The 22,378-nt window shown below is 47.0% G+C and overlaps 1 protein-coding gene across 1 annotated transcript in view; it reads left to right on the top strand.

Annotated features, from left to right (window-relative positions):
- PTPN4 (protein tyrosine phosphatase non-receptor type 4) overlaps positions 1-22,378 on the top strand; it is a 1,253,225-nt gene that overhangs the window by 452,790 nt on the left and 778,057 nt on the right. The window contains exon 14 of the mRNA XM_078682081.1: positions 9,410-9,544. Within this exon, the coding sequence (XP_078538207.1) occupies positions 9,410-9,544 (135 nt within the window). The remainder of the gene's footprint in view (positions 1-9,409; positions 9,545-22,378) is intronic.

The following is a 22,378-nucleotide window of genomic DNA, read 5'->3' as shown; positions in this document are numbered from 1 at the left end:
GCATGGTGCCAGCCAGCTGGCAGCCGACCCAGCTCCCGCGCCGCTTCCAACACGGCCCTGTAGTGGAACCCCAATTGGAGTTGGAATTTGTTTATAGAATTCGCACGGGAAGCCACTCGGCCCAGGTGCCTTCCCGGTGTTGAGCTGTCCTAGCGCATCACCCAGTTCCTCCGCCGTAAGAGGGAGGTCCAGTGCCGCTCGCGTCTCGTCAGAGACTGTCTTCGGGGGCAATATGGTGTACATAATCAGCCTGCTGAAGATGCCATGAAGACATCCTCCACCTAAACGGTTGTCTCCTCCTGTGCAACTCAATATCCACAGCTACTGGGGAGTGGTCAGACAGCCCCCTAGGCAAAATATCTGCCCCTCGCACCCTACTCAGAAACGCACCGGGCACAAAGACACAGTCCAGTCGCGAGAAGGAACCATGCACAGCTGAAACATAGGTATACTCACGGACCTTAGCATGCAAGTGTCGCCAAACATCAACCCAGCCGAACCCTTCCACCATCGCACTCAACCGGGTGGGGGTAGCAGCAGTCACTGTCTCCTGCGGTCTCCGACGGTCTATACTCGCATCCATCACATCATTCCAGTCCCCTCCCAGTACTGCCAGGGACTCTGGGATTTCCGCCCACACCGCAAACAACCTCGCAGCCAGGGACCACTGCAATGGAGGAGGGGGATATATACTCCCAAACACAACAGATTCTGAACCCACCATTCCCTTCACAAAGACATACCGACCCTGCGGGTCAAGCCACTGTCTCTCATGAACATAAGCCAGCCTGCGATGGACCAATATGGCGACCCCCCTGGAGCCCCTGGAAAACCCAGCATGAAAAACTTGTTGGTAGGCCAAAGCATTGCAGACTAAGCAATTTCATCCCCATCATATGCGTTTCTTGTAGCAGTAGGACATCCGCTGCTTCCCTCTTCCCCCATCGCAGAATTGCTCCCCTCTTAATTTTATCTAGCATCCCCCTAACATTCCAACTCAGTTTGCGCATGGACGCCCTAGGGAGTCCCGGAGTTGATGCATCAGCCATGATCCCAGGGGACACAGGACCAGAGCACCCAGCAGCAGGCCCGAGTAGACAGCACAATCAGTAGTAGAGCAGTAGAAATCACGTGCAACCCCCACCAACCCCCCCTGTCCCTCCAACCCACCGCCCCAGAACACCCCCCTCAACACCCAGTCCCCCTTCCCCCGCCACCCACCCCTATACCTCATAGAACACTGAAGTATATGTCGCGGCATGGGTAACCTCGGACCCAAAACAGCGCCCAAGGCCAACCATACCAATGGATCCCAACTACCCACTCAACCAAGAAGAACCCCCCCCCCGCCAACTCCCACCCACGTAGGAGGCAAGAAGCCCCTGTATACAAGCTCCCCGAACCCCACCCTGCAGCCCCACACAATCACAAATATGCAAAACGAACAGTCACCATATACGCAGTCCTCAACTGTCCGATCAGCAGAGCATAGCCCTCCGACTACCCCCGGCAGGAGCCCACGATACCAGCAGACAAGCTCGCACCCCGATGTCCTTCAATGTTCCTTTCCGGAGTGGTCAGAGTCAGCAGATGCCCCATCCCGTGCTCCACCGCGAGAGGAGGAGCGCTTCCGCGACCTAGATCTCCTGTGTCTCTTGCTCCGGACACTTTGGTCGCCTCGCTCCTGTGACGAACCCCGTGACGGACCCGGATTCAAGCCCGGTTGGGCATGTGGCCGGACCCTTACAGTCTCATCTGTCCACCTGAAGACCTCCTCTGGGGTTTCAAAGAAATGGGTCCGTGACTGGAATACCACCCGAAGGCGGGCCGGATAAAGTAAGGAATACTGGAGCTTCAGGCCTCGCAGTTTCGCCTTGGCAGCTATAAAGGAGTGTCGTCGTTGTTGTACCATCTTAGTATAGTCTGGAAAGATCATGATCTTCTGGTTCTCGAATGTAAGCGAATCCTTTGCCCTCGCCTCTCGTAAGATAGTGTCTCTGTCATGGAAGTTCAGAATCTTAGCAATCACTGGCCGGGGCCGCTCCCCGGCAGGCGGCTTCTGCGTCAGGGCTCTGTGTGCACGCTCTATAACAAAACAACGTGATAGGACATCCGGAGGGAGCCAGCTCTCCAGCCACTGGGATACGAAGTGTTCCATGTTCCCTTTCTCGCAGCCTTCGGGAAAACCCACAAAGCGAAGGTTATTCCTGCGCGCCTGCCCTTCAGCGTCCTCTACTAGGAGCGGAAGACCTTTTTTAATTTTCTCCATCGCAGCTACCTTCTGCTTTAAGGTCCCCACATCGTCTTCCACACTCGAGATTCTGGATTCTGCCTCCGTGATGCGAGTCACTGCATTGCGAAGGTCCTGACGCAGCAGAGTCACATCAGCCCCTACCGCTCCTATTTTGGCGTCCAGCATGTCTCTGGATTGAGTTATCGCCGCCATAAGCGCTGCGTTGTCCGGCCCCGCGCCCTGGTCTCCTCCAGATGCCCCGGAACCCCCACTCGGCCCAGTGAATTTGTCAATGGGCCCCTGCTTGGCGGACCCACTGCTCCCTCCGCCTCTGGTCATGTCGGGGATGTACAGGGAGGCAGCCCTCTGCAGTCCGCTTGCAAGACGCCGCAGTTCGGATTCACCGTGCCACCGATAGCAACAAGGGCCACTCCACCCTATGGTCTCCACCACCCCCAGGTACACGGCTCCTCCACGCAGTCGTCTTCCGATGTCCAGGGACACCTCAGGCCTCCATGCAGCTCCAACCTCTTGTCAAAGAGTATAGCGTGGCTCCGGCCGGGCTATGCTTCCCCGCTCTATGACCTACTGGTCAGGATGCTGCCTCTTCTCAGAAACACCACTTCTCCGGCAGGGGGGCCTTCCCAGGGCACTCCCGGTTCACCCGGATCAGTCAGTCCCCCACACCGCCGTCGCCACACCACTGCCCCCGTAGATCGCCGAGGCGTGCGTGCAGTCTCGTCGGGCCCTACAAGGGGCCTCGTGGTCCTATTCCAGGCCCCTTAATGGTCGGCTGCAAGCTTCGGACTGCAGGGGCCCCCCCACTCCACTGCCCAATCTTCCGGGGCAGTCCACTGGCACTCCAGCGGCTGGCCGCGGCTCCTCAGCCACTCGTCCACACACACGGGGGCCCCGGGGGACACTCACTTCTCTTGCCTCGCCTCAGCCACCACTGCTTACGGGCGCCCTCGGGTCCCGGGCACCACACCCGTGTGGGCCTCAAGAAGTCCACTGGTCAGGGGTCCAAGCGAGCGCGGCAGCGCTAATCCAGGCACACCGGGCAGGGCTTCGCCCCGGGGGGCCACAGCGCCGCCGGTCCCTCTGCTTCACCGCCCAGGCCGCCTTCGAGCACCACCACAAGCAGCCGGGGACCTCCAAACTCGAGGCCCCGGTCTCCGGACCCCAGCGTAGGCCGCAGTCCTCCACCAACTCCTCCGCAGTGCGGGCAGCCACACCTGCAATTGAGGGCACTGCCGGGCTCCCACTCTCCACTCCGCCGCCGATCTGAAGCCCAGGGCAGGGGCCCAACAGTCATGGCAGCAGGCCAGAGCCGGGACCTCCCGGCCGGGAGTCGTCAAAATCGAGGCCCCGGCTGCACACGCCGGGACTAGGCCTCAAGCCGCCGCCGCCGTCGCTAGCGTCACCTCAGGGGGTCCGGGAGCTCAAAACTCTGCACCAGAAGGCACCCCCCCGCCGATCGCCACTACGGCAACACTTGTGGGCTGTAGAGCAGGTCCGGGAGCCAGGATAAGTGATCGGATTAGTGTCGGGCTGGTGGGAGCTCTAGCAGGCTGCGTCCACCATCTTCGCCCGCCCAGATGCTCATGTTCTGTTGTTCACTTTGCTTTCACTTTAAGAATTCCTAATAGTGTAATTTTGGGAAATTTTGCATGACAAGTGTATGAGGCTGGCTTAGTATATGGTGTTCACTTATTTAAGTGAGGCACTTTGCACTAATCATGGCAACCCTTATGGTGATTTTAGTGCATTTGATAACCACAGAAAGCTTTCAAAGTGTTTATATAAAAAGACTTCTATGTATTGCACAACACTCACTAACACAGTGGTATATCTCCTTCCCATAGAGATCAGCGTAGTACACAAGATTCCTTTCAAAAGCAATCGGGTAAGTAGCACAAAGTACAGACCAAACCATGTACTAAAAAAGTGAAAAGTGAACTGCAAAAGGGAAAATGGTATGTGGAACAGAGGAGCTGGAGGCACAAGTAACCCCCCAAGGTAAGAACCCGGGAACCCCATGGAGTTTGTGTGCAGAGCGGGAACACAGCTGCATGCCTAATGGAAGTAAATGGAGAAGTCGCTGTTGCATTTTTGCAGAAGAAGGACCCTTTCCAGAGGTCTCCAAAGGAATTCCCTTGGAGGACGGAAGGTTGGATAGCCACCACACCCGTGGATACCACGGGACACAGGTCACCTACACCAGGGATGCCAGGTGCCTAGAGTTGAAGAGATGTCGGAAACCACCGTAGACAACAGTGGAAGACTTGGAAGAAAATGCCTCTGGAGAAGAAGGTGAAGATGTCCGATGGAATGCAAGTGTGGATTTTGGAAGTGAAGAACCTGCAAGCAGAGGGGACAGAGTTTAAGCCACTCAGAGGTGACCAAGAGGTACAAAGATACAATGCTCACCGATGTTGGGAGGTTCGTAAGAGTCAACTGTGACCTTGTTCCTGCAGCTTTGAGGACCAGGCGACGCTGAGGAAGACCAGGAGCCGTGCACAACCTGTCAACGAGCTGTCCCACGTCGGATGTCAGTAACGAGGTGGTCTGTGTCCGGTGGGAGCACCAACAAGCCTTGGTAGCCGCAACTGGAGTGGAAGACTAAGAAGGAGCAACGTTGGGACCAGCAAGGTCCAAGGGACTCAACAACAGCAGGGGAGTCAGACAGACCCGAGAAAGCACGGGAGCCCACTGAAGCAGTAGAAGACTCTCAGGAAGACCCACCGGCCAAAGCCACAGGAGTCGCAAGATGACCGCGAACAGCTCACAAAAGAGAAGGCCCAAAAAGCAGAGGATGCGTTGAGGACGCACATCTTGGAGGGAAGCCACCCTGGCGGGTGGAGCTTCGTGTAGCCCAAAGGTATCTGGAGTGCAGAGCCAAAAAGTCGTGGCTACCGCAAGTCGACACTGTTTACAGGAATTTGGTCCCAGCGGTTACAACGAGGGATACTGACCACACAATTGCAGAGAGTATAGGTCAGGACTGGAGAAAGTTGCAGACCACCACCTGTGTTGCTGAAGCTCAGGAAGTCCGTAGGACTACAGGAGCAGCAAGCCGGTCAGCTTTGTTGTGATGCCTGCAGATTCAGGGTAGTGACTTTCCGTCCAAGGGAGATTTCGTCAGGTGTCCTTGATGCCCTCAGATCTGTTGAAGAACCTGGCAGAAGCACAGACACTGAAGATGAAGAAGACTTTAAGAATAGCAAGACCAGGAGCATCAGGAGTCTTCCTTGGTGGAGTCTTGGTTCCACTCAGTAAACTCAAAGAGCTCTGGGAGCTCAAGAAAGCACAACATGATGACTACTGGGCAAAGCTTATTTATGCCATCAAGAATAAAGATATAGTAAGCTTTTGGCAAATGATTATTATGAAAGAGCATGGTCCGAGGAAATGCAGCAACGCAGATATCAGCAAAGAGGCCAGGACAATTTAATTAACAAATCATTTTTCCAAGTAATTCACATCGTATGAAGTATGAATAGCTGTATACGGGTATTCTGGACGAGAACCTCAACCCCACATACCAAGCCATCCAAAATGAAACTTTTTCTGGTACCGTGGCTTGCGGATATCAAACAATTAAATTCTATTGGGCCCAATGGCAGCATGGATACTTGAATGGAATGCAGCAAGCTGGTCTATTGCCCAATAAATTTCACTAGCAAGATATCCAGAACATCATTGCATATTAGCTCAATGAGTGTGTCCTAGACCTAAACATGCTTAAGCAAGGATGTGTCCTGGCCCCTCTGCTTTTTAGTGGGCTCCTCTCCAAACTGACAACGGAGCTTGACACAGTCCATTCACAAGCACTGAAATTCGGAAAATAAATGTCTGACTACTTACTCTATGCGGACAACCTGCTTTTGCTGAGCTTCACAAGAGTGGGTTTACAGAGGCTAAGCGCCCTCTCTGAATACACACAAGTTAAATTAAATGGAGGTGAACCCAAAAAAAAGACCAAAATTAGCATCTTTGGGAGAAGAAAGAATAACCCAGGCACACAGTGCAAACATTGAGAAAGTGTCAGAATACAAGTATCTTGAAGTCTGGTTAGACGAAAGGAGGTCATTTTCGAAGCAAAAGGGGTCTATGAAAAGTATGACATATGCCCTCCAGGCTACCGTCCAAACCCTGGGAAAGAAATTGTGGGGCCTTAGCATGGATCCGATCCTACTGGTTACGCAGTCAAGTTTTACTTGTCCTTTCTTCAGAAGTGAAATCATGCAGTGCAATGATGCCAGATTGTTAGATGCTTTTATTATAAAAATGTATAAACCGCCCAAAGTTGGCGTCTCCTCCACAGGTTCAGCTGGAGGTTGGTCTTCTCCGGCAAACTGTAGCTAGGCAAAGCTCATTTATCAAGCTGTGTCACCAGATCAGTAGCCCTATATACTCTTGATAGTATAATATGGAATGAATTAAGGGCTGACAGAGACAAACTTGCTCATGACCAATACATGGATTGATTGAGGTTTAGCTGACTTATATGTGCGAGATATGGGCCATGGGGGTAGGTCAAAATGAGTTAAAAAAGTGGTGATTACAAATTCCAGGGCCATGAGTTGACGCGCTGAGAGAAAAGCTCTATTTACTGACATCCCATGCTTGGATGGTACTATCAACTTGCACTACTTTAGGAAAAAAGGCCATCTATTGTCTGTTTCATAGGTATACAAAAAACAGATTCCTAGCATTTTGTTTCAAGGTATTCCCAACACTGGACCAGACCTTCTACCGGAGTGACAAAACTGACCACCAGAGGCGAAATGCAGACTGCAGCGTGAATCCTTTTTACAGGTTATATGTTTTTGTCTCGTTTTACTCAAACTCGCCGAAGCTTGCTACAGCAACATTTTAACTTCCTGTATACAGAGTACAGAGTCTTTTAGACAGGCCCCCATAGCAGCCCTGAACCCGCTAAACACAATGTAAAATGATAAGCTGGTTAAATTCTTGTCAGTATTTTGGCATATTCTGAAACACCAAGAAAATGACAAATGGAGTTGTTGCAATTTCATGATTTTCGACACCGTTATTTTAGAAAAAGATCCTCAATTGCCTGCAAAAATGTTGTGTTTATAGGGTTTTGTGAATTACAGATTGCTTGTTTCTTTACACCAAGTCTCCTATAACTCCCCCTAAGGAATATCGGTAGTTTGTAGTAAAAAATTTCGCTGGTCATGTTTTTATCATAAAATTAATGTTTCTCAACCGGACTATATTCTTTAGATTGACGCATAAACACTGTATCCTTGCAATAATCCGACAAGTCTGGTACAACCTCAACACCACTGTGGCGAATCCTCTTCTGTGATGCACTGCTTTGTACCGTATGATTTTGGTGGTGGTGTCCAGAAGATATCCATTACTTTTGTAGCAGAAGAAGCCTGGCATTTGAAGGTTCAGCAGGTGGCCTTTGATAGCCTTGCATGTCCAATCTGGGAAGAGTTGTCGCCCTTTTGACAGATTTGTATGATTCTAGGAAACCTTGGAAGCCCTTAGCAAAACGCCTACACAGTGATGGGTAGTCCAGAACTTGTGTTTGGCATGTTTGTACCCATTCTCTTTTGAAGACATCTGAAATAGGTGACTAGTTTTTCCCTTAACGTATTGATGCCTAAATCATGGATTCACGTCAGTGAAGTGAACAAATAAGCTAAGCAATGAGTTTTGATACAGCAGAAAAAGACACCTCTATAGGCTGGTAAATTTGCTTTGGAACCATAGCTTGAAATTTGAAAGTTCTTGAGAGTTTTAAGTCCGCCTTTGTATAATAATTAAAAACGATAAAGACTAAACTATAATTACTGATAGGTTACTCACATATGATTGACTTTTCATTCCAGGCTGCCTTCTTGAATTTTGTTCCCCAAAGCAAAACGATAAACATCCATCAATGCACTTTAAATAAACCGCTCCAACCCCTTTTCATATTGTAACTGTGGACTGAAAGTCAACCGCCGATTCAGTTCTGAAGATCTTCGACCTAACTCAGGGGCGGCTTCTCTGCTAAGGCGGAGGAGCGTCGCCCTACTTCTTTATGAGCAGTGCAGAGGAAAATTAAAATGATAACGAAGTGTTATCCTTTTATTTTCCCTTCCTAGGTGCGGGGAGGGGCGGGTCTGGTCAGAGCAGGGGCTAGGGGAGGAGTTGTGAGCACACTCAAACTGCACATGAATGATTGACTGGCCGTCTTGGGCCGGCCAAACATTTATGCGCTCTTTGCATGTTCTTCACCAGGCTGCATTACACAACCTAGTGGGGAACATGCATAGGCTCTCCGTGGATCGGTGCTCAGACCAATCACAACACTTCAATGCAGCATTTTGATTGGCTTAGGAGAACTTAGGGGAACGAACCCCAAAGCTGCATTGGAGAGGTGTCATTGGCTTAGGGGGCCTGGGAGCCAAGGTGTTTCCTTCCTTCCCTCCCCGTTCCCTGCCAGCCGCCACTGAACGCCATGCTTATGTGTTGCAGCTTTATAAAAACATTAAAACCAGTTATCCTTGCTTAGCACGTTGTCTCGCAGCTCTCTGGCGTGCTTGTTTTACAGGATAACACTCGACGTTCTCCGCTGCGGTTTGTAAAAGCACTGAGCAAATGAATGAGAGAGAGTACTTATGTAGCAAAACCAATGACATCTTCACATCCGGCTTCAGCTTTACAATGCGTAATGGATTTCAAAAAGATATTTCACATTGATATATCAGTTCTTGTGCACGCCCAAAAACAAAACGTGGTAGAGGAAGCACGGTTGATTCCTCCCGACAACGAAAACACGTGACAGGATCGTTGAGAGTTCAGTCTTACTCCATGTGCTTTAGGGCACATGCAGTTGCGGTGCAAACCGTGAATATGTGTGCCTGTGACAGCTCACACGGAGAATCAAGCTTTGAAGATTTCTCATCTGGCCTTTTTCATTTGATTTAGAAATTACACTTTTGCCCTTTGATACTGTTATTTTGGGTCTTGGTAAAAATCCTCTTTCACAGTAATTGCAGATTCTTTGAGGGACCATTTTCACTGGTGGCATTATTTCTAGTAGGGAGAACATCCTGGAGTGTAAATTATTGTTTTGATCCAAAAATGATAGCGCTTATTACCAGCATGGTATACTCCAGCTGTCTTTCATATTTTCTATTATTTCTAAAGGTCGCCAAGTAAACCATTGGCACGAAGGCTGATCAGCGGAATAGACTGGGAAGTAGTAAGCAGAAATAGCTTGTCGGAAGAACGGCTAGAAACTCAAAGCTTACCGTCGCGCTCACCACCTGGCACTCCAAATCAGTAAGTAGAGGTCAGCTGTGTTTGAAGATGATTTTTCTTCTCACCTTTTAATAGAAAAGAGCTCTACGAGTGCACTGTTTAACATCATTTTGCTTCTGCTATCACATTACAAACCTGTCTATATTCTGATGTGCATATGCAGAGGTTTCAATTAGAAAAGGTTGTTGCAGTTAAATTAATTACGCTGTACTGTATTTGTCACTTATTGGGGTTTGACCATTGAGGGCTGTATAAATGTGTATACTAAATTCCGTGTATGTTACTGTACAGTTTCGAGTCCCAGACCAATTTTAGGTGCTCTAACTACTCCATAAAAGCTCATCGAACCTGGTGTTGTATACAGGTTCCTTCCCAGCAGTTCTCTTGCAAGCCAATTTGAGATTTTCAGTACAAGGTAATTAAAACATTATAGCTGTTAATAAATACATCAATGCTTACCTTGTTATGTTACTTCACCTTGTATAGCGCACACACATCAAACGATCTCTTGGCACTAGATAACTGCCCCATCACGGCTTAGGAAATTTATTAATAGGCTTGCTTAAAGAGCCAAGTCGTTGACATCGGTCTGAACTTCCTATAATTACAGGTGGTCCTGAGTTCCAGGGGGAGGGAGTTCCAGACAAGTGGAGCAGTGAGTGAAGACCTGACACCACCTATCCTAAACCTTTTAAATTGGGGGATTACTAAGTGGTGGAAATGGGTGGAAATGAAATCTCTGGTAGGGGTGTACTTGTGTATCCGAGATTTTATAAATGCCAGACCTTTCATGTTCAAGGCTTTGAAAATAGAGCAACGTGTTTTGAATGTAGGTCTCTGTGCAACAGGGAGCCATAGAAGGTCTTTTGTAAGTTTCAAAATATGGCAACATTTGGTGGAATGCTGTTAGATCAGCCAAGGAGCCTGGTTTTTGACCTACTAAAGCTTCCGCATAAGATGTTTAGGGAGACCCAAGTAAAGAGAGTTGGCGTTGTCAATTCTCGACATGACCAAAGCTATTATGACCTGGACCAAGGCGTTGGTAAGGAAAAATGTATTGATCTTAATTTCTGCAAAGTTGAAAAAAGCAGGAATATATCACTGAGCCAAGTTGTGGTTTCAGAGATAGATCCTTGTCAATTTTAAAACAGACTTTTTACCGATGACTTTGGAGAGGGATGAGGACCCAACTCATTGGGCCAGAAGGAAGAACTCCAAAGGTCAGGCTTATTTTTGGTTACTACTATCTCTATTTTGTCAGAGTTTAGTGTTCGAGGCATGTGAGCTGTAGATCACATGCTTTGCATACTCCTACCATCTAGTGTTAGGTCCGAGTGTTTGCAGGTTGTTTTTCTTTGAAAAAGTCTTTCCAGTCATGAGGTAGGTGACTCCTCCTTTCAGTGATAGTGCGCATGGACATCAACTCCATTGTTGGATTGTTTTTTTCCTCCATCTGGTTTGGATCTGAATTGCTGCGCTCCGGTTCGACACCGTTTCTTGGGTTTCCCTCGGTGCGCATATCTCGACGGTATTGTTTTCGATTGCGTATTTCCCTTCTCCGCGTATCGTGTTTAATACAAAAAAATCTCTTTTTGATTGGGGAAACTCGTGGGAGGCCGTCAGGCCGACCTGCGTCCGTCTGCCTCGCAGTCGAAGGAACGGACGCCATTCAAATTCTGCCCTCGATGCAACGCGAAGTTTCCGCGTACCGGCTCGCACAAAGTGTGCAACCTGTGCTTATCTCCAGAGCACAACAAAACAAGACTGCGACGAGTGTAAGTCTTTCCGCTCAAAGAAAACGCTCCGCGACCGCCGGGCTAAATGCCGCTACATGCAGAGTTGGAACACCGGCTCCACTCCGGAGAAGATTCCGAACAAGAAACCGTTGATGCCATAGGAGCCGGAGAACAAAAAGAGCCTATCCCAGTCTCCTTGTCTGGCTCCAATGTGGATGAAGACATCCCGCAAAGTCAGCGTATCGTGAGTACCAATCCTCCCTTGCCCCAAAGTCCAACTTAGCTGAAGAAAAATGCTCCAGTCCCACCTCTGCCTTCGGGCCATGGTCAGCACCGAGAACATGTTTCTAACGCCCCGCCTTCGGGCTCGGCACCGAAACACATGTCAAAGCCTTCCGGCTCGGGATCGAGTCGTCCACACTCTGGCACGAAGCGGAAATCTTTGGGGTCGAAGTCAACACCCGTCTCAGGCCCACCTCCTTTGATGCCGAAATAGTCTTCGGAACCTAAATCCTCGACACCCAAGACACCGGCACGGAAAACTTTGGCGACGAAACATAAAGATGGTCGGATACCATCGAAGGAGCCCCGTTTCGATGTCCCGCCTCCAAAACCGGACCCGAAACAAAAGGAACTGTACATCAATCCAAAAACTGGGCATATTGCTACCAAATAGCCACTCAGAGGCAGCCTATCACATTCCTTTAAAGAGGAAACATGTGGGTACAACCCTTCTCCCCCTCCTCCTCCATCACCTCCTTCCCCGGAAACACAACACTTGTTAATTACCCCAACTAATTCACCACCACCACCATACACACCTGATGATCAGTATCACGGGGATAGGGATGTGGATTGGGACAATGATCCTGCACCTCCAGACCCCTGGAAGGATTGCAACACATTTTCCCACAGGTAACGATCCTGATCTTTACCCTACTAAACCTTCTTCACCAGATGACAAAGTAGGCTATATAGAACTATTAAGCAGAGCTGCTGATTATCACAGTGTTCAATAACACAACATTTCTAGAAGAGGATTTACTTTTAAAAGCACTCCTGATGCTGAAAGGTATGCCAAGACGTGGATGACATATTTAAGAATCCTGTTCGGGCACGTATTCTCACCCCCAGAATAGACAAAAAGTATAAATCTGCACCATCAGCTCCAGTTTACATCATGGGCCTGTTAGTCTTAGATTCGTTAGTAGGTTCTAATGCCTGTAAATGGGCCAATTCTCAAACGTCAGGAGATGCTCCACCTCCGGACAAAGAGTCTAAGTTGATAGACCCCTCTGGGAAAAGAGTAGCCTCCCAAGCTGCAAATTTCTGGCTTATTTCTAACACTCAAGCCCTTTTAGCCTGGTTCGATAGGGTGCATTGTGACGAAATGGAGCAATTGCTTTAAATCCTGCCTGATGGGCACAAGTCCAAAGCTCAAGACCTAGTGCAAGAGGGAACGCTCATCTTTAACAATTCCATTAGGTGCGCGTGCGATGCGTCTGACACTGCGGCTAGAGCTATCAACACCAGCGTGCTACTAAGAAGGCATACATGTTAAGAATTTCTGGGTTTAAACCAGAAGGTCAAGCTACTATTCTTAACATGCCGTTTGACAAACAACACGTCTTTGGTCATGTTGTAGACAATGCCTTAGAAAAGATGAAAAAGGATACAGACGTGGCAAAATCTATGGGAGCCCTACAGTCCCCTTCTGGCTGTGGTTCCTTTCGGTGCTACTTTTATGGGGGGGAGGGGTGTAGGTGGGGGGGCAATAATTCCTCCTTAGACACTGCCTCCTCACCATACAAGGGCAACAATCAACTCTGCTTCCAAGGGTTTCTTTGGAGGGGGCTACAGAGGCAACAATGGCAAAGGTAGAGGTTCCAATACACACTCCTCCCCCTCCAATACCAAACAGTGACTTGCCTACACTCCCCCCCGATCATTTAACACTTGTTGGGGCGTCTTTTACAATTCCTACCCGTCTGTCAATCAATAACTACAGACAAATGGGTGCTAGGAACTATCTGTTCTGGTTATAGCCTGGGGCTTACCAACAATCCTCCAAACATTACTCCACATTCGCACAAAATTTCACCAGACCATTTACTCCTGCTCAAACAAGAGGTGCAACCTCTCCTTTAGAGCCCGTACCTCTACAATATCAGGGGTCGGGTGTACTTTCTCATACCAAAAAAGGACGTGTCTATAAGACCTATTCTCGACCTCAGAAAATTAAACCTCTACATACAATCAGATCACTTTCACATGGTGACGCTTCAACAAGTGCTGCCACTGTTACAACAGGGTGACTTTATGTCTACTCTAGACTTAAAAGACGTATATTTCCACATTCCAATACATCCAGCTCTCTGATTTGTGGTAGCCATGCAGCAGCATTTCCAGTTCAAGGTACTCTCATTCCGCGTCACCACTGCTTCCAGAGTCTTTACGAAATGTCTGGCAGTAGTCGCTGCTGATCTACAAAGACAACACTTTGATGTCTTCTAGTACTTGGATGTGTGGCTTATCAAAGCCAGTACGTAGCCAAAGTGTCTCCAACACACTCACAGGACACTGCAGTTACTGCACCAACTGGTTGAAATTGAATCTTCAACCTTCCAACTCTCAAAACTATCTAGGAGCCACTTTAGATACTCAAGGGCTCCAGCCTTCTCTAATGCAGTCAGTATTCGCAATATTCAGGCTCTAGTTCTCCTGTTTCAGCCCACTCACTCACTACCAGCTTTAGTGTATATGACCTCAGAAAATTAAACCTTTACATACAATCAGATCACTTTCACATGGTGATGCTCACTACCAAATGACAGGGGGAAGAATAGCTATAGTTTATAAAAACTCAGTGACTATTTCCATCCTAGACCAAGTGGGCAATGATCAGTTAGCAATAATGGTCTTTAGCCTGAATCTGCATCACAACCTTAATTGGAAAAGAGCCATAGTCTATCGCCCACCAGGACCTCTAACCAATACCACCTCACTGCTTATCGACTTTATTGCCCCACACGTCATTTCTTCTAGAAATGTCCTTCTCTTTGGCGATTTCAACATACATAGTAAAGATCCTACTCACCAGGCAGGGCATACCCTAGATATCATCTTAACTAACTCGCCTGATATATCTTACACTGCCACGACTCGTCTGACCATTCTATGGTTGAATTTCGGATTCACAACCACAAGGATCCCCCCGCCCCTAAATGCTACACAAAAAAAAATTCAGAAGATGGAATTTGATCACACCAGAACATTTCTCAGATACATTGTGTCCTCCTCATCATGAGGATTCAGATAAGGTTGAAAAACACCTAGCCTCGTTTAACGCTAGCTTACTTGCTACTTTATACAGTTTAGCGCCCCTGAAACAATGCCCTACTACCGTAAAACGACGCCAGGTACCGTGGTACTCGACCCCCCCTACGACTTTAAAAAGGCTTATGTAAAAGACTTGAACGCCAATGGCGCCGCACTCAAAACCCTACTGATAAAGAAAAATTTGAGGAGGCTCTGAACCATTACCATCGTAATCTAAAAAAATGCTAGGAAATCCCATATTGCCGCCACCCTCTTACAAGCTGGGAGCTCTCAGAAATGCCTCTATCAGATTTTAAAAACCTTCACCTGTCCTTCAGCCTGTGACACACAATCTGTACCATCCCAAACACTGTGTGATGACATTGCTAGTCACTTCACACTGAAAATAGATACAATCTATAATAAAATCACTTCCACTATAAATCCCCAATCTAAGTCTGATATTGAGCTCCAACACACCCCTACAGTTACCAGTTCATTAGGAAATTTTCCACAACTCACTACAGAAGATACAGAAGTTTACTTGAAAAGCGCCAAGTCAGGGTCCCCTCTAGACCTGATTCCTGCTATACTGATTGCCACCTTGGCTAAACAGCTCGCCAAACCAATTTGCAATATTCTTAGCAACTCCCTGATGGAAGGAGCCTCCCTCCGGCCTGGAAAGCAGCGCAGATCCTTCTGATCAAAAAGAATCCTAAAATACCACCGGAAGACGTAACAAAGATCGATTAATTTTGCTCCTTTGCCTCCACACCAAAGTCTTAGAAAAACACATCAATACACATCTTTCCAATTACATTCAATCCACCAGTTGCATAGATTCTTCACAATCTGGATTTCGCCCCAGATACAGCACTGAGTCATCCCTAGTAGCAGTTACGGACAACATCAGGATGCTGTTGGATAAAGGTCAAGCGGTGCTTCTGGTGCTGCTTGACCTTTCCGCAGCATTCAACACCATATCTCACCAAGTCTTACTCAGAAGACTGAGTGACATAGGAATCACAGGTCAAGCTCTGAAATGGTTAACCAATTTCTTATCGGACAGAACTCAGACCGTTAACTTAGGCTCCTACCATTCTAAGACCTCTAAAGTCACCAAGGGGAGTACCTCAGGGCTCCTGCTTGAGCCCTACCCTGTTTAACGTTTAAGTTGCCCCCCTGGCGAAACTGTTGAGGAACTGGGCTTCATCCCCATATCTTATGCGGATGATACCCAGCTTCTCCTTCATCTTGACAAATCCAACCCTAATTTTCAAGCCATCTTTTGTGAAGGAATGAAATCTATAGCGGATTGGATGAAAAGAAACTTTCTCCAACTAAACGCTACCAAGTCCGAGATAATGCTTTTTGGCGATGCCGCCATGGTATGGTCACCCTCTTGGTGGCCAGAGGAACTGGGCCCCACCTTTTGCCCTAAATCAGTGGTGAAAAACCTTGGAGTCCACCTGGACCAAAAACTCACCTTGAGAGATCATGTCTCCGCTACCATCGGAGCCTGCTTCCACAGCCTCAGCATGCTCAAAAGAGTATTCCCTTTCCTACCACTTGCCTCGAGAAAATCATTGATTCAGGCACTAATTTTAAGCCTCTTGGACTACTGTAATCCGCTGCTGATCGCAACCAATAAAAGGGACATAAACAAATTGCAGGTGGTCCAAAACACCGCGACTCGCCTAGTGGCCAATGCCCCCCTAGAACAGCCTCCCTCCCTTTGCTTAAGAAATTACATTGGCTACTCATACGAAAAAAGATTCACTTCAAAATCTGTTGTATGGCCTATAAAGCTGTACACAGACTAGGCCCTCAGTTATCTCGATGACAAATTTGTTAACTATGTGCCCCTTAGACCTCTCCGTTCAGGAGACAAAGCTCTGATTCCTGTCCCACCCATTAGGAAATCTCGACAAGGGGGTAAGGCCTTTTACCATCTTGGCCCTCATCTATGAAACAATCTCCCCATTCACCTACGACAATGCACTGACTACCTGACCTTTAGGAAACTGTTGAAAACTTCGCTCTTCTAACAAGTCTCCTTGGTTCGCTTTTGTGTCCTAAGCGCGGAGATACCCTTATGGGGTGATTTGTGCGCTCTATAAGTGAATAAATAAATAAACTGCTGGGAATGATGGCCTCTTGCATCATGATTGTTCCCCATGCAAGGCTTCACGTGCGTCCCCTTCAGCAATGCTGAGCAAGTCAGTGTAACCAGTCACAGCGTCTCTTAACCCCTTCGGTGCTCAAGACGAGCTCCGCTTGTCATGGCATATACCTCTCGGGTGCTCATGACGAGCTGAGCTCGTCATGACCACACCCGTTTTTATTATGGCCCAGCACTGCAGGGGAATCGCTCCAGCAGCCATGAGGTTAACCGATATAGTGTTGGTAAACAGCCGTACTCTTCTCTCTCTGCAGTGGTGGAACAAACAAAATGTATCAAAAGGACGGACTTTCATAGACACGGTTCCACAGACAATGCAGCAGAGGCATCACTCATTGGTTAGGGGGCTCATCTCCAAAATCACACAGTTCAAGGCTTGTGGAGTCAAAAGCAAAGAGCTCTCCACATAAATCACCTGGAACTGCTAGCAGTGTTTCTAGTGCTCAAAGCCTTTCAAGTTAACCTTGTAGGCAAAGCTGTCCTAGTTCGTACCGACAACATGACAGCTATTTATTATATACAAAAACAGGGGGGGCACCCTCTCCCCAACTGTCACACTTGGCTCAAGACATTTGGAAGTGAGCCATCCACCACAAAATCAATCTCCTAGCAGAACACCTCCCAGGAGTAAACAATCAGATTGCCGACCTTCTCAGCAGACAGAGGCAGCACATTCTTGAGTGGGAACTTCACCCTCAAGTTCTTCTCCCATACTTTCAAAGTTGGGGGTTTCCTCAAATAGATCTTTTCGCCACACACCATAACGCAAAATGCCCAAACTTTGCCTCCAAGTATCCACACCTGCTCTCCCAAGGTAATGCACTATGGATGAACTGGTCAGGGATATTTGCCTACGCTTTTCCCCCTCTCCCACTCATTCCATCAGTGGTTCGGAAACTCAGGCAAACATCCCTCACACTGATCCTAGTAGCTACAACATGGACCCGTCAACCTTGGTTCACAGCCCTGTTGGAGCTATCAGTAGTTCCACATCAAAGGCTGCATGAACATTTTTGGAGAGACCAGAAGGCCTACTCAAGAACTTGATATGCAGCTAAATTTATTTTATTTTTTTTATTTTAGCGATTTGTATAGCGCCTGGTGACCCAAGGGCATCCCCGCGCTGTAAGGAGATTGTTTATCCTGTAAGGAGAGGGAGGGAGGAGGAACAGTTATTTCGGGAATAGGTGCGTTGGAAGCTCTGTGTTATCTATTATAATATAAAGAACATCAATCCTCTTGATGCTTCCATACAAAATAGAATTTGATTTTTGTTACACTTGTGGCGGTCAGAATTAGCTGATACTTCTATCCGCCTACATCTTGCTGCAATATCTGTATATTCATAAAATAGGCAACACTTCTCTCTTTAGAGTACCCGTAATTAAAGCTTTTATGGAAGGACTAAAAAGAGTTATACCAATAAGACTTCCACCTGCACCAGTGTGGAATCTTAACATAGTCCTTACATGATTAGTGGGCCCACCTTTTGAACTCATGCATAAATATGAACTGCAATTTCTCCCCTGGAAAGTTGTTTTTCTTATTGCAATTACTTCACTGAGGAGAGTTGGGGAGTTACAGGCACTAACCATAGAAGAACCTTTATTCCAGTTTCGCAAAGACAAAGTGGTTCTTCGTATCATCCCTGAATTTCTACCTAAAGTAGTTTCTGCCTTTCATATCAACCAATCCGTTCAGTTACCAGTGTCTTCCTCAACTGGATTCAATGGCAGAACGAGCTCTACACACTTTAGATGTCAGAAGAGCCCTCTTATACTACATAGAAAGAACAAAGTCATTCCATAAGACTAAACAACTTTTTGTTGCTTTTGCTCCACCTCACAGGGGCTATCCTATTTCCAAATCATGTACTGCCAGGTGGATTGTTAAATGTATTCAGACTTGCTATGCAAAAGCAAAAAGAAGTTTAACAATACCTCCTAGAGCGCATTCCACTTGCAAAATAGGGGCTATTGTGGCTTTCTTAGGAAACATCCCCATAGTTGACATTTGTAAGGCTGCAACATGGTCTGCACCACATGCATTCATCAAGCACTATTGTGTAGATCTGTTAGTAGGGCAACAAGCTAATGTAGGCTAGGCAGTACTCAGAACACTCTTTCAGACAATTGCAACAGCTACATGTTTACCACTTCTTTGGGAGAATACTGCGGTATAGTCTATGCAAAGCATGTGATCTACAGCTCAAATGCCTCGAACGGATAATGTTACTTACCCAGTAAGCATCTGTTCTTGGCATGCAGAGCTGTAGATTAACATGCTCCCACCCACCTCCCCGGGTACCTATACCTGTTGCTGTTCTCTCTTACTTTATATACATATGCATGGACATCTCTATTTTACTCTTATAAAAACACCCCCCCCATACCCCCCCTGTGCGGGGAAAACAATCTAACAATGGAGTTGATCCCATCTCCAATGCAATGTGTAAGGTGTCTTCTCTAACTGACTCAAGAAAAGGATACAAAAGTGCTGTATTCTAACGTGCTGGTTGTTCTCATTCTCAACTAGTGGGTACTGTGCAACTAAGTTACTTGACCCCAACCCTGCTGTGCATTCTGTCATCCATTCTTTTTCCACCTGTCAGTATAGATCTTAACATGCTACTCACGCTCACAAGAAATTCGTAATGCAGAGCAGTGGTCCAATACACCTACTGAGGTTTTTATTGTTTTAGTAATTTTTCCTCTGTTTCACTCTATCACCGTTTTTTTCTTCAACCTAGGGAGTTTATTCCATGAAGTCTCCAGCTTTATTCCATGCATGTCATGTCATTAACTATGTGCAACAGCTAACATGCATAAGTCTCGTTCTTAGGGAATGCTCTTCCGGTGCATGTCTCTGAGGACCATCTTGGAAACGCCTATTTTGGTTGTAGAGTTATCTTGAGCCAGTCCTACAGTAAATGTCCATCTCCCCATTTGGAAGTATAATCATAATTTGAGCAGAGGTTTGGGCTTTGGGTGTGATCCAGGCCATTCTTAATGATGGTGTCGAAATTTGCTCCCTCCTCTCAGGAATCCACCATCCTATGTGGAGGACAGATAATCTTCTTCGGCCTAATGCAAATGTTGCGAGTATCCAAGTGAAAGCTGCCAGATGCTGGCCACAAGACAGTTTTTCCCAGTACTGGAAAACGTGTTTCATCTGAACTAGTTACTGTCCAGACATAGGATGTCTAGCCCTTGAGCCCCAAACTGTTTCCAGCTCCTCATCAGGACTGGCAAGTGCCAATCAAACATTGAACCATAAGATGGAACCTGTCTTATTGGGTGCAGCCAAGCAGGCTGGTTACACTGAGAGGCCAAGCATGTCCTCCTCACTCCGTGCAGGGCTGGAGAGCAAGTCTCAGTTAGCTCTTCTCAAGATTTGCTCCATTTAGATGAACCCAGCTGCTTCCTTTTAGAAGTCTATTTGTGAACAAATGAGTCTATTGTCTTAGGCATACATTTCCTTTGGACTCTATTGGCTGTCTCCCTCGTAGTTATGATGGGCTTAGTGGCAAATAGTTCATATTCATCCAATCCATCAGCTCACAATCCAGTGGACTGGAAGCTGTTAAACCCCTCCAAGTTTCCCTCTGATTCGAATGCAGTTTATGGCATACTGCGTTCCTCAATCCTCTGCTCCAAATCCTCTTTGGATTCTCTAAGTGCAAATCTGAAGCCTAGAAAGTCCTCAACTAACCTTTCGCTCCCGCTTTTGCTGTTGATCCATCAGGGATTGACAATATGCACATTAACATGGCAGCATCCTTCTCACAGGAGGTCATGCTTTGTAGATATGGACAGCAGTCACTGTACTGAGGACCACAAATCATGCATCCAGCCATGCCTTACCCTGCAGTCACGACCTAGGCATTAGAACTGCTGTTCATTGAGGTCCGCAGGTCCCACACTGGAAATAAAAGATTTTGGGGGCTGGTATGACATTGTCTCTTCCACCAAACCCAACAAATCTTGAAATTTATTTTCCCATTGATCCCCTGTCTAGCTCCTCAGTCTGCTTAGAAAATCTGTAGTAAACCATTTTTTGAGCTGGCCAATGTCAGTATTTGGAAAACAAGTGCTTGTTTTCTGAAGTCATCCCATCTTGATTTCCAGCAAGCTCCCAACCTAGGCTCTTAAGGTGGTGGTTGCTTTCATGGTAGGCAAAGTCTTGTTTCAACATGGGCAAGGAGTTCCCGCGTCTTGAAATGTATTTAAAAAATAAATACTCAGTGATGGACTCCAAGTAAGACAGTCCCCACCACACTGTGCAATCCTGCTTTTTTCCCTTTGTCCCTCATGTTCTTCCGGGCTTTTTTGGTTTCTCCTTAACCATCTTTCTCCTCAAACCTGCAGTTTGGTGTGTCTGAGCCCTTGAAAGGGAATGATGGTTGTGTTAACATATTTGAGGTGCCTAATGGCACCTATGAATGCCTCCTACTGGCCTCGCCATGTAAATTCTAGTCTAGAAGCATGAGGCTGAGGGCAGCCCCTTTAAATTTATTTCTGCTGAAAAGAATTGGTGCTTCTTCAGCTCACCCAGTGCATGCTAATACTGTTAATCAGTAATCCCCTTCTACCAGCAGATTAATCTGCTCTGCACATTCCTTTGTCTGCTAGTAAGGTTTCTATTGCCACTAATTCCATGAAGGACATTTTTTCAATTCTTTCCTCACTACTCATCTTACATCCTGTCGTTCTATTGCTACTGCTCTGTGTATTTCTGCTGTTTTTCATGATGATTATCACCATTTTCAACACTGTCACTTCTCAACCTACTCCTGCCTCTTATCTCATGTCCTCCCTCAAACTGCATGTTTAACTTTACCTTTACTTCATCACATCTTTAAATCTGTGTCTCTACTGAACCCTTGCCCAGCCCACATTTTTTATATAATATTTCCCTCAATTACTCCTCTCCATATAGCTCTCTTCCCTCTACGTTTTTCCCACCAGTTCTGAAACAAGTCCTCATTGATCCACTTCTGAAAAAAGTTCTCTGTAGACTCATCTACTCTTTCCATTTAAAGACCCATGCCCTTGATGCTTTTCCACCAAAATACCGTAAAATAAATATACTGTCTCTCTTCCTGGAATCGTACCAACTACTGGAGCTAATTAAATCTGATTTTTCGCACGATCCGCAGTACTGTCTGCCCTTTCTTCCATTGATTCCTCTCCTTATGAATATTCTTTCTAGGTTACAGCCTGATCTGGATTTGTTTCCCAAGCAATGACTAGTGCTGCCAAGTGGCTCCACACAGGTACAGATGAGACTCAGATTGCGGGTGTCACTGGAGGATATTAGGCATCCATCACGACACTGACTTAAGTTTCTGTGTTTTTAGATGCTTCAACACCACAATCTGGAGTGCTCTTTTTGTGTATCTCTGGCTAAGTTCTCTGCATTAGACGGCAGCTGGGTCAAGTGTCTTTTTTCAGACGCCTGAGGTTACAGGCCTTGCGGGCAGTGGAGCAAGATGTCCCTTTCAGATGCCCATGAAAACTGCATTTAGTATTTGGGATCTGTACATGACGCCATAGCCTGACAGAATGTGCGTGCATGCACCTGTCCACCAACAGGAAGTGGGAGGTAAAGTTGTTTTTG

This window comes from Lissotriton helveticus, chromosome 3_1, assembly GCF_964261635.1.
Source record: "Lissotriton helveticus chromosome 3_1, aLisHel1.1, whole genome shotgun sequence".
NCBI classification, from domain to species: Eukaryota; Metazoa; Chordata; class Amphibia; order Caudata; family Salamandridae; genus Lissotriton; species Lissotriton helveticus.
Note: the sequence above shows the minus strand (reverse complement) of the source record. Positions and strands in the feature narration are given on the sequence as shown.